General features: G+C 46.0%; 1 protein-coding gene across 1 annotated transcript; it reads right to left on the bottom strand.

Annotated features, from left to right (window-relative positions):
• Positions 1–924: 924 nt before the first annotated feature.
• LOC311611488 (keratin, type I cuticular Ha3-II-like) lies at positions 925–6418 on the bottom strand (the record flags this gene model as incomplete). The annotated part of the gene is made up of 7 exons (XM_084863732.1): positions 925–1051; positions 1756–1976; positions 2148–2273; positions 2358–2519; positions 3513–3669; positions 4570–4652; positions 6071–6418. 7 exons carry the CDS (start codon positions 6416–6418, stop codon positions 925–927), a joined length of 1224 nt encoding a protein of 407 aa, XP_084719858.1.
• Positions 6419–12933: the final 6515 nt, after the last annotated feature.

Genomic DNA, 12933 nt, shown 5'->3' with positions numbered 1-12933 from the left:
CTCACATATAAGGTTTCCACTATTATGAGTTTTTTGCCCAAAGGAGTTTCAAGAGATGTTTCTGGTGCTAATAGCATCATCTTTCCCCAGGAGACAACTCTGAATGATGCATAAACTTTGTGTGCTTGTTTGAAATCAGTTTTATTCTCTCATAGTCACACCTCACATGTAACTGACATTCAGAGCGTGAGCTCTGGGTTCAGTCCCACGGTTGTTACTATGGCGAGCAGGAGAGAAAATCAGCCATGCAGTTCCTGGTACTTGGTTGCTGTTCCTCTTCTTGTAGGCACTTGGAAAGGAAACAGTGGGACTTTCTAGAAATGGTAACCGTTGTATTTTACTAAGTAAGATCCCATAATGAATGTGTTTATCATATTTAGATGAGACCTCTTGCTCTCGTGGCTCCACCAGTTTCCTGCTGGCCTGAGTGCATGCTGAGGCTCCTTGTGCTTAATGAATGTTAATTAATGATGACGAAGACCTTTTAGGAGAGGATTCAACTGCACAGTCCACCTAAGCTTTCAAGTGGGTTTATAAGAAGCACATAACATAGAGTGAACACTTGGAAAAGCATGAATACACATCATCTCTGCTTTGCAAGAGGAAAGTTTATTAGGAGATGTGCAAAGGGACTGGGGAAGTGCGAGAGAAGGTCAAAGCAACAGAGAGAACCACAAAACATCTCAGATGGCACCATCATGGCCCAGACCTGTCTGATTCTCAGGTCAGACAGTAACTACAGGAGAGCAGCCTTGAATGAAGAGGATCAGAGCCAGCCACACGCTGGGCATATGTTCTTCTTCTAGATCCCGATCGATGGTGATGCCTGCGGGGAATTCCTGTGGTGATGGTTGTCAGAGAAACAGGGCTGGTCCATCTGTGGTCTTCTGTCTTTGTGCGATCCTCCTGCTGGCACCAGGATGTCTAGCACCCAAAGTTTCCGCAGGGCCCACAGCGGGTTCGGGGGCCACAAGGAGCGCAGGGATTGGTGACGCAGGGCCCGATGGGCTTGTCACATGCGTTGGTCGTGGCGCAGGGGTTGCAGGGCAGGCTGGAACACAGAAGCACTAGCTTGTTAGCATGAGAGGGGTAATTTCTTCTTTTAAAAAAAGGAGGCAACTCAACCCAAGAAGACATGGGGACAAGAGGAATCCATTCTCTGACACCTTAAGAAGCCAAGCTTCTTCTGATTACCCCTTCTAAAAGTCAAACAGAGGTGGCAAAAAAGAGCCAAGCCTTGTGTTGTAATCCCAGCCTTCGCTCTGTAACCCTAGAGTCGTGGACAAGTCACTTCCTCCCTCTAAGCCTTTACCTCCCCCGTAAAACAGGATTAGTATGACCTACCATACAGAATTGTGAAAAGTCCACAAGACTATTCATAAAAATTCTATGTTAGGGGACAAATGCTGAACCCTGAGTTACTGAGTTATCCTCCCTTTTGATGTTCAAATGCTCATCTCAATATGGTTATATGATCCCCACTCTGCCTGCCTCAGATAGGATCCACAAAACAATGGACTTGAGTGCTTGGGTTAAATCCCACCCTGAAGGTACAAAGCTTTATTTACCCATCGGCATCCAAGTCAAGTCTCTCAAGTATCTTTAGGACCAGAAAATACCTTTAGCTCAGGTTACAGTAGCAAAAATACCATACATCTGGTCTCCAAAGACAGGTTGGCTTCTGAAACTTGACTTGCAAAATCCTTAATGTATCCCTTCAGTAGAACTGGGCGTGTGCTGCCTGTAGGTACTCACTTGCAGTCCTCACTCTCCAGAAGGTTCCTGTATGTGGCGATCTCACACTCCAGCCGGGCTTTGACATCCAGCAGCACCTGGTACTCCTGGTTCTGCCGCTCCAGGTCTCCCCTGATCTCAGCCAGCTGGGACTCCACGTTGGTGATCATGCACTGCACCTGGGACAGCTGGGAGCTGTAGCGGGCCTCTGTCTCCGTCAGCGTGTTCTCCAGGGAGTCCCTCTGTGCGGGGGAGAGGAAGACTGTCACAGAGCTGCTCCTTTAGCATGTCTCCCAGAGGCCTCCATAGACGTCACAAGCTTCCAGAGTTAAAGAAACTATGACCCAAAGGGCTGCCCTGGGAGACTGATTCCCGACCTCACTTTCTCACGAGCAGGTCTGAACAATACCCACCAGGTTGTGCTGGGCCTGCAGCTCGATCTCCAGGGCATTGACCGTGCGTCTCAGCTCAATGATCTCCGCCTGGCAGGTCTGCAGCTGCTCTGAGCTGGACACCACCTGCTTGTTCAGCTCCTGGGTCTGAAACAACAGAGGTAAGAGACAGGATCAGACCCTGCCTTAAGGGTCCCAAGGTCCTGGGTGGCCTCGTGACAAGATGCCCACCTGGTTGGTGTACCATTCCTCCACGTCCCTGCGGTTGGTCTCCACCAGGGCCTCATACTGACACCTGGTCTCATTGAGCACGCGGTTGAGGTCCACGGTGGGGGCAGCGTCCACCTCCACGTTGAGGCGGTCTCCAATCTGGCAACGCAGGGTGTTGACTTCCTGGTGGAGGAAGGAGAAGGAGTGAACCCCCAGAAAAAGTCTAAAATAAACTCTCTTTGAGGGAGTTTGGTGTGGTTGGAAGATGTTTGCACTGAAATTTAGGATTTATGGGTTGAATTTCAGTAGATGGAAAACCCAGCTAAATTATGTTTTGTGATTTGGTCCTCCTGTCTGAGCCTCTCCTCATATGTATCATGTGGTTACTTGGTTAAATGACTGCTAGTGTTTCTGCCCACTCCAAGATTCTATTATTTTCTTTCGATTTTCTCTTTTCTCAGTGATAAGCCTAGCATGATAACTGGTTTATAATTGTTGCTACTTAGATATGGAGAAATGAGCTTTACCAACTCCCATTTCATGTCTCCTACCATCCTACACTATCTGTTAAGGATTGTATCCTCATCATCACAACATCTAATGTTTGAGACGCGCATCTGATTTCCTAGTATTGCATTCAACCATCAGGTCAGAATCAACCATTATTTGAATCAACATTCATTTCTCCCACTTTCCTCATCCATCCATCGATCTATCCATCCATCCAACCAACCATCCAATCATCCATCCATCCACCCACCCAACCACCCATCTTGGTTTCTAACATCTAGGATGACACCTAATACAAAGAGTTTGCTATCTAGTTCCAGTCTTACTCATTCATTTGGCATCTTATTCCAGTCTCAGTCATTCATTTGGCATGTTATTCAGAAGATAACAGATCTTATCGAAAGTATTTTAAACATCTTTGACTGGACTATTCACTACAGGTCTGGCCCTAAGTAGAAACAGGTCAACTGACTGCACTCTTTCAGATTTAAAAACAAAAAAAAGAAAGGAGGCCTATGACTCATTCCCTAACAATCCCCCAAATATGTTTCGAGCAACCAGCAAAATGCTGTGTTAGCTCTAGGATGCTCAGCAAAGCCCCACCTTCTCCAGCTCAGGGGAGTTGTGGGTCTCACTATTGGGATGTTGGGCCTGGGTCTCCCTCACCTGCTCGTGGTTCTGCTTGAGGCAGAGAAGCTCCTCCTTCAGGGACTCCACCTGGGCCTCCAGGTCAGACTTGCACAGGGTCAGCTCGTCCAGGATCCTGCGCAGGCTGGTTATGTCCGACTCCACCAGCTGCCGTAAGCCCAGCTCCGTCTCGTACCTGCACACACAGCCAAAGGTCCAAGGAGGCCAAAGAGGAAGAATTCCTCCCAGGCTTTCCTTGGCTGACCTAGATTTTGCAATTTTTTTCAAAGTTTATGAAAGGAGAAAATACACCATGCTGACTAAAAGGACCTATTTCTTCCCTGAGACTCAGAGAGAAGGTCTAATCTAATAGTAACTGCATTTGTTCTAAGAGTCCATTCACAGGTTGGTGACAGCTACGTCCTGTCATCTTGCCTTTGTCAATGAGTCTAAACTTCGTAAGCCTGACATACAGACTGCTTCGCCCTCCTTTCCAACTACTCTGAGAAGCCATCTGGCATTGTGAATAGAAGTCAGTTAGATTCAACCTTGACACTGTGGCTGTGGATAAATTCCTTAATCTCTCTGAGCCTTGACTTCCTCATCTGTAAAAGGGGGACTACACTAGCCCTTCATCAGGTGGGCCTGAAGATGGAGAAAGGACATCGGTAAAATTACTTTGTCAACTGTAGGGTCCCGTCAAAATGCAAAGGATTTTATGATTGTGATGCTCAGACTTAGAAAAATTGATCGATTCTCTGACATGGATTTTGCCTCCTGCATTTTCATGGGCTGAGAGTGACTAACCTATACTAAGAAATCGGTGTGAAATTCACTTTTCAAACTTGGTCCAGACATGAAGTTGAAAGAGAGAAAGAATGGGTGGTTTCTTGAGCTCCTTCAAGCTAAACCTAAAATACAGAATCTTAGGTTCAATGTGAGGAGATCTGGACACATTGGACCTAACTAAGCCGGTGTAAGAATCCTCCCACGGCATCCAGACAGCTTCCGCTCACGTGCTCCCTGGACAGAGTCCGTCACTTTGCCCTTCAGCCTGCCCCGCACCAGACTCCTCTGGTCATTAGAGAATTCTCACTTGGTCCTGAAGTCGTCCGCGGCCAGCTTGGCGTTGTCGATCTGTACCACCAGCCGGGCGTTCTCCGCCTTGCTGCACAGGATCTGGAGCCAGAATTAATTATACCAAGTGAGTTACACTAAGCAAGAATGGCTTGTGTCTTCACATGAACAGCTATTTTAATCCAGCCACATAGATTCGAGTCTTCTTGGATGTACAGTGTGGGGATAAAAGCGGGATTGATCGAACTGATCATTTAAAAACTAAAACAGTGGAGGGGAAACGTGCCTGCAGTCAGGAATTCTCTTCTTGGTCTGCTGCTGGCTTCTTGTAGGCATTGAGCGGCCTGGGTACCAGGCCTCACAAAGTGGGACCAGTGCCCCAGTTTGCTTAGGATTAGGGGGTTCCTGAGATGCTAAAGCCAGGAAGATCCCAGGCAAACCGGGACAAGTTGGTTATCCTACTCCCAGACCCACGTATTTGCCCTGCTGACCTCTCTCCACTCTCCCCTCAAGTTACCCTGGCCAAGGCTTTTGCGCACAAAGATTCTCCCTCTACCTGGAGTGCCCGGGAATGCCCTCACCCACCTAGCAAGACCCCTTGCCTAACTCACATTCCCCTCCTTCCTCAGCTCTTACAGGGGTCACTTCCACCGTGGTGAGCTCTCACAGTACTTTGCCCTTAGCTAGTTACACTTCATACCGCCTTCACCATGGTCATTCATTTTCACATCTCTCTCTCCTGTTGGATCATCTTAGTACTTCACCCCTCACTCCAGCACTGAGCCTAGTACTAAGTACATGCTCTTCAGATTGCAAGCTCTTCTGGCATTCACTCTGTCAGAACTACAGAACTGTGGGCAGTAGATCCCCTCTGAAAATCAAGAGCTCATGCAATTGGCATAGCGCTCATCCTTCAAACTCTGCTCAGATGCTGTCTCTTCCAGGGAGCCCTCCCTGATTTGCACTATGTAGTAAGTCCCACTCTGAGCTGACTCTTTACTTATTCCCACTTCTGTTTCTGCACTTCTGGCTCTGAATTCTCATTTTCATGCATACCTGCATTAGAAGGTGGCACAGTGTCTGTGCCCTTCTGCTGTTTTTAGTCCATTGCTACAGTTTTGAAAGCTTTGACTATTTGAGAATTCACTAACAAAATTCCTATTTCTGAAAAATAATTTGGTTGCATGTTTTGTTTTGTTTTTAATGGTATAGGCTCTGAAAACAAGACCAGGATAATAGGATATCATAATAGAATTAAAGCATCTGATATTCTGGTTTTAGGTAGGAAACAGAATAAGTTTGCTATGACTGATTTCAGCCTAATGCCTTGCCCTCTCCCTAGTCTGTACATTTCCCTTGTGGGGCTTCCCACTCAGATGTTCTAAGACTGCTGGATGGGCTACACCTGCATTGATGAAGTCTGTGTCTTCATCATGCTCCACGTTAGTTTGCACACAGTGTTACATCCATTCAGAAGCGGGGATGTTGGATTTGGATAAATAGGTCACTATACCCCTCACCTTCTGCTGCAGCTCCTCGATGGTCCGGAAGTAGGACTGGTAGCTAGGGCACATCAGGGGCTCCTGGGGCTGGCAGCGCTCCTGGATGAGGCTCTCCAGCTCCGCGTTCTCCCGCTCCAGCTGCCGCACCTTCTCCAGGTAGCTGGCCAGGCGGTCATTCAGGAACTGCATGGTCTCCTTCTCGCTGCCATTGAAGGAGCCCTCGCAGAACCAGCCGCAGTTGCTCACATTGGCGGGGATGTTGCAGGCCCCGGGCAGGGGGGTGCTGTGGCAGCTGGGGGCCACGCAGGGCCGGGCGGGGCAGCTGGAGCGGCAGCTCAGGTTGGACAGGCAGCAGCTGTAAGGCATGGCGCTGGGAGGGAGCCGAGCTCTGAAGGTCAGTGTCAAAGCCGGATTCCTTTTCTCTGGTGTAAGCCCTGGTGCTCTCCTCGGCCTTTATAATCGTCACCTGTGGGTGTGGCAACCACGTACAGCATTGCCCCCCTTTACCCTGATTACCCACTTTTCCATTCATTTTTTAGCCGCCTCACACGAGTCCTTCACCTCATAAAATGTTTTACTCTGGCTTCTTGCTAAGTCAGGACTCCTCACCCATCTTGCTGGTTGGTTCAGTAAGAGCTTCAAAGTGACCAGCCTATTACCTTGTCCACAGGAGTGCTTATTCACAGGGTTTCGAGGTAGATTGACAGCTGTACCCTGTCCCTCTCCTCCTCCCCTCGAGTTGGGGGCCTATCTGTGCCTCTTTGTCCTACCCAAGGAGTGGCCTGCGCCTCATCCAGCTCCTGCTCCATAAGGACTCGGTGAGAAAAACCATCGGTGGAAGCCCATCTGGAAACCAGACTCCTGGGGTAGGGAGTCCTGGAAGCTGAGGCCAGAAAGGACTTAGGAGGCCATCCAGCTCAATGTCCCTTAGCCATGCCATCCAGGGCAGGGGGAGGCATGGCAGCCTCTTCCTAATGGGAGGGAGGGGAGAGAAGAGGTTACAGGACACCCCCAGGCTCCATTTCTGCTCTTCCTCAGTGTTCACAGAACATGAAGAAAACTAACATCTTGGGACCTACTGAAGATTGTACCATGTGCTTACACACAGTGTGACTATTATTAGAATGGCTCCTGCTTCCTGAGCACCCACTGCGCTAAGCACCTCAGATGCATCATCTGTTGCAGTCCTCCCCAAACCCTGCAGGGTTTGTAGATGAGGACAGCAAGCTCCTCCGTGGTGGAGCTAGTATTCAAACTCTGAACTCTCTGCATCCAAAGGTCGAGCTCTCTTCATCCCTAAGAGTCTCTCTTCCGATCTTCTCACTACTGAGATGCAACAGTACACAAAAGGATTGAATTCAATGGGACTCAACCACTCCTAGGCCATCCCCCCTCCCATGTTAGAATGGATCAGAAAATGAAAGCCTGGACTCTACCAAAGAAAAAAAGGATGTTTCATTCTAACAGAAGGAAGTCTGCTTGGCGGGGAAGTGTAATGCCCACCAAAAGCTAGGAAAAAGGAAGTCCTCGGTGGCTTTGATACCTGAGCCCAGGTCTCCAAAAGATGTGACTGTGAAAAGCCACCGCATTGTTACATGTTTAGTGGCATCTTATGACCATCAATATGTTTTGGCAAACAGATATTCTGCCCTCATGCTATTCCAGACGGATGTAGGAACTATGAAAATTTTATGTTTAATCGACCAGTGCTCAAAATATGAAAATGACTCCTTAAAATACTTTCTATTGGAAGCTCCTGCTGATTCCACCCCGACTGCCCATACTCAAATCACCCCTTCTTCAAGCTGGTCCTCACAGCCTGGGACATTTCTTTCGCTCATCCTTATTTAAAGGCAAATCTTCACCTTCTGAGGGTGTGTTTATTTTTGGAATCAGTCAGATATCATTTGGAACCAACTCTAGTGAGTGGGATAAATAACCAAACTAAAGAGCGTCTTAGATGGGTAAGAAACCTGTTGTCACTATAAAATAATAGGGTGTGTTTTCTTAGGTGATTCTAAAAGTCATTTCCAAGATGGAGTTTCAAATACACTTTTAGTCCATCTGGTGTGGCACAGTGGTTGAGCGTTGAACTATGAATCAGGAGGTCATGGCTCAATTCCCAGTCAGGGCACATGCCTCCTGCATGCCTGCTCAATCCCCATTGTGGGGCGTGCAGGAGGCAGTCAATCAATGGTTTTTTCTCATCATTGATGTTTCTTTCTGTTTTTTTTTTCTTTGAAATCAATAAAAATGTATATTTTAAAAAATACACGTTCATAAAAGACAGCACCTTTGGAGGAAAGGTGTGCTCTCCCAGAGTGTGTGCTCTGAAGGTGCTGGCATCTTCACCCATGTTCACGATCCACACCTCTCTGTCCCTCCTGCCTGAGTCTCTCTACCTTTCGCGAGAAGTGGAATGGATGTGTGGGTTTCAAGTAAGTGCCAGACTGACTGAAGTCCTATACTGGCTGAGATCAAATAACATAAACTGAGTAGCTGGATTCATAGGCTTTTCTCTGTCTTTCTCCCATTCTTCTATTCTCCAAGCTTCAGAAAAGGAAAATCTAGACAATGGTACATTTTAAAGAATAGGCATACGGTGTACATATGCCCATGGGAATCCCTATAACCATTACTATAGCTTCTATGTGAGTCAGAATGGAATAATCCAGAGGGGAGTATCCTTTTATATTCAATAGTGGAAGGCACAGTTTAGAAAACACGACTATTTCCACTTTTGAGTAGAAGTAACCATGATGGCTGCATAACTACATGGTTGTTAGGTAATGATGGTTGAGAGGACTTGGGTCTATGGAGAAAAGAGCCAGGTTTCAAGTAGTTTCAAGACAATTGCTCTTTATTTATTCCACTTACTGTGTATTGAGAATTCTTGCCTTTGCATAAGCAATGGCATTGCCTCTAGTCAATGACCTTTCAATAAACATGATGAGCAAATCAAATCCTAACAAACAGAAAGGTTTTACACCTGCCCATGTAATTGTGGCAGACGCTGTGGTAAGGCTTTTGGATTCCAGATGTGAGCAAATTGCAGTTGAGATTTAAGGATACTATTTATGATGGAAGCTGAGGCTATTTTCGTGGGAAAGATCACACGCAAACTCATCAGTGGTAGTTAACCATGGAGTGGAGTCAGGGAAGACCTTCTGCCAAGGCCATCCTCCCTGTGGCAGGACTTTAAAGTCATTAGGATCCTCTCCACCCCCCAAAACCATCTTCCCGTGTGGCCAGGTCCTGGCACTTGAAAGTCTCACCATGATAAATGGAGACTTGAGTTAGGGTGGTGAACACAAAACAGTATACAGACGATGCATTATAGAATTATACACATGAAACCTATATCATGTTATTAACCAATGTTACTCCAATAAATTCAGTAAAGAAACATATTGGACCACTTGTCAATTAATTGTATTTTAATGTGTACACATGGCAAGGAGAGGCGAAACAATAGTATCGATAGGCACACACCGAGCAGGGGGAATGACTTATGCCAAAGACAGATGAAAAGTCACCCACTGGGAATTAGAGAAGCACACACTGTCAGTACCAACACTCCTAGCCCATTATGTTGAGCCAGCCCCAGTGAGAGCTGCTCATGAGATCAGCATATAAGACTTCCATAGACTGCTTTATAAAAGGGACTGTTGCCAGGTTATCAACTTCCCAGCCTCACAACATTGAGGGGAGGAATTGTGATGGTAACCCAAGAATTAAGCCCATAGCTTTGGCTCTGAGAAGATGCTCAAACAGGGTTTCCAAGGAGAGACGTGCAGAAAATGTGCCAGGTCAGTAGCAAGATGCCCTGAGCAAAGAGAGGAAAAGACCTCAAGATGGGATTCTGGGATCATTCCGCAAACCCTCCCCAAGGCCACCTTTGCTTCTCTTATGCTCATTCTTGGAGTCACAATGGAAATGGAGTCCCAACGGCGGCCATAAGGGACAAACCACGTAAGAAAAATAATGCAAGGTTCCTCATTATGTTTTTAATTCTGCACAGTTTAGAACAGAGAAGTCAAAAAGAACATGAAGTAACCTAAAGCAATGGGACTTAATTGTCCTCGTCTCCTGGGAAAGCTGGACTCAGACAGAATGAGAACCTGTTATGGGACTGCTCTGCAGATCCAAGGGGCCAGCAGATGTGAAAAAGTTTTTAGTGGCCCACAGAGAATAGAGCAAAGTAAGCTTCGTGTTTAGTGTGAATGTGTTGCTTTGAACTTCTTCGATAAGGTCACTATCAAGTTGATGATTTGAGACAGATTGAAAGAGCCGCTGAAATACGGCTCCTTTTCCCAGCATCTCACACACCTTTACATCCCCCACTTATATTCCCATTGCTGTTTCCAGTGGATTTGTCTGAATTCTCATCTCTGACTTCGGCCCAACTGGCATGGCACAGTGGTTGGAGTTGACCTTTGAAGCAAGAGGTCACAGTTCAATTTCCGGTCAGGGCACATGCCTGGGTTGTGGCTCAATCCCCAATAAAAGGTATACAGAAGGTAGCCAATCAATGATTCTCTCTCATTATTGATGTTCCTATCTCTCTCTTCCTCTCTGAAATCAATAAAAATATGTATTAAAAACCAACAACTGTGAGTTCTTTTTACTTCTGTGTCACTTTAGCTGTTCTTCCACTTCTTTCTCCAACTACTTTTACCCAAATGCCATCTCTATCTTCAAGGACCAAGTTACCCAAGGCAGAACCTCATGCCAAGGCTTTAGAGAGCTTCAGGCCTGCTCTATCATTTCTATCAGTGGTCCCCAAGGTCCCTCCATACTCTAAAACCTTCCCCTTGACAATGTTAACAACTCCTGCAGCTCTAACTATAGTCAGGTAACTCCAATGTCTCTCCCAAGTGTAGTCTCTTTTTTTCCAGTTCTTTCCACTCGAGATCCACTGTTGTTTCATTTTCTAAGGCTCAAAAACTTCACACATGTTGACCCATCGTAGGTATCCAATCAGTATTATAGTTACCTTTCACCTCACTCCATTGTTCTACCTCCAATCAGCTTCCTTATCTGAAGCCGAGCCTCTGAAATCCACCCCACTCTTGCCCTGCTCACTCTCCCACCTCCACCCATCTCAGTCCTTGTTTTTTACCAGCCTCCTGATCTTCCTTCTTTCTCACCTAATCCCACCATCTTCTAGGACCCACCACAAACCAGCCTATACATAACTGCCTGATATATCATCTGCCAACCTCCATTGCAAGCAAATCTCACAGATAACCACTCAGTGCACTGCCAGATGTGATTTTACCTAACTACTTTGCAGTTGCATCTTCGACTGACAAATGTATCCTCTGTTCCAGGCTACAAATTGGTCTGTCAGGCTCTAGACACACCTCCTGCTTCATCTCCTTACCAGGCAAAGTTCATGCTTGGTAAAACTTTCCCTCTTCCCAGACCTACACACATTCATGTGTCCAAACATATCCCATCAAACTGTATTTCAGAATTATGCTAATGCCATGCAGTTGTAGTTGATTGAGGTTGGAAGTATATAAAGTTTTAATGTCCTTCTCATGAATCCTCACCAGTAATACTATTCCCTGTTTGTTCCACCGATAGTATTTCATGGTTTGCACTAGATTTTGATCAGATGAAAACAATGTAGTCAATGAGACAGGCAGACAAAATTTATATAAACAGATTTGGTTTTCAAATCCTGATTGAGTGCTACCTCCTTTTTAGAGCCTCTTCTTATCACTTCCTCAGACCTTGGAAATTCATCATTCTTTAGTTACAACTTTCTTGAGACATTGATTAGTGTGTGGCAGTTATCTCTTTGTCTTATCTACCCTGGACTCTAAATGTGCTGTGGGCCAGGATTGGGGTTCACTTATTTCTGTGTTCTCAGCACCCCTCATTGTACTGGCACACATACCAGATAAATGATTGTGATTGTGTTGGTGAGATAGCACTAAGTTAAATGGATAATCTATAAAGTGATGGATAGACTTGAGAGTTTAAATAACTCAGAAATGAGGCAACTGGGAGGTAAGGTAGAATCAATGTTTGTTGGAGGAGATTTAATGAACATTGGCCTTTTTTGGAATTATAGGAAATAAAAGATAAAGAGGTCACGGAAGAACATTATAATATGAGCAAAGACCTTGAGATAAAAAGTAAATTTGAAGAGAGGGAAACAGGCCTGCCTCCATTTAAAGGATCTTTTGATTAAAAAAATATTGGGCATAATAAGTGAGTACAAGATGAACCAGTTTGGCAAAGATAAGTTTTAGTTCCATTAAATGAGCTGTGATGGCCTAATACCAAGTGAAACTGTCCTACGGCAAGCAAAGCTGTAGCTGAGGTGAGAGTGAGATTTCGGCATCATCTGCATAGAGGTGCTAGCTCTTCCTGAATAGGGATGTGGAAAGAGAAAAACAAAGGATATGGTCATATCTTCTATTTGGGACAAAACGTGGAAGTTGGCTAATTGAGAGTCCGTGGATGGGTTGTTAGAGATAGAAGAAGAGGACCCAGAGTGTTCAGGAAATCATTGAAGGTACATTTTGGAGGAAGGACAGGTATGCATATAGGTCATACAGGTGCAGCCAAGATGTTGAGAGGATAAGGTAGCTGTTTTTGAGCAGTTTCTATAGAAGCTGGTCTTCACAGTGTAGGAGAAAGGGAAGCAGAGAATTTCACAGTGATGAAGGGGCAGTGGGAAAGAGCAGTGAAGTTGGAGACGAGTCTCAGAATTGTCCAGGGCCCTGCAGCCAAAGCAAGATGGGCATCAAGTGTTGAAGGCCAGGTTTGCTTCATGGTCTTCCCTTGGTGGGAGCCTCCCAGGGGACAGCCTTCCCTCACTGGAAGACGGTGGCTGGCTTCAGTCATTCAACTCACGCCAACAT

Source organism: Pipistrellus hanaki (assembly GCF_964339955.1).
Source record: "Pipistrellus hanaki genome assembly, chromosome: 16".
Lineage (NCBI taxonomy): Eukaryota > Metazoa > Chordata > Mammalia > Chiroptera > Vespertilionidae > Pipistrellus > Pipistrellus hanaki.
Note: the sequence above shows the minus strand (reverse complement) of the source record. Positions and strands in the feature narration are given on the sequence as shown.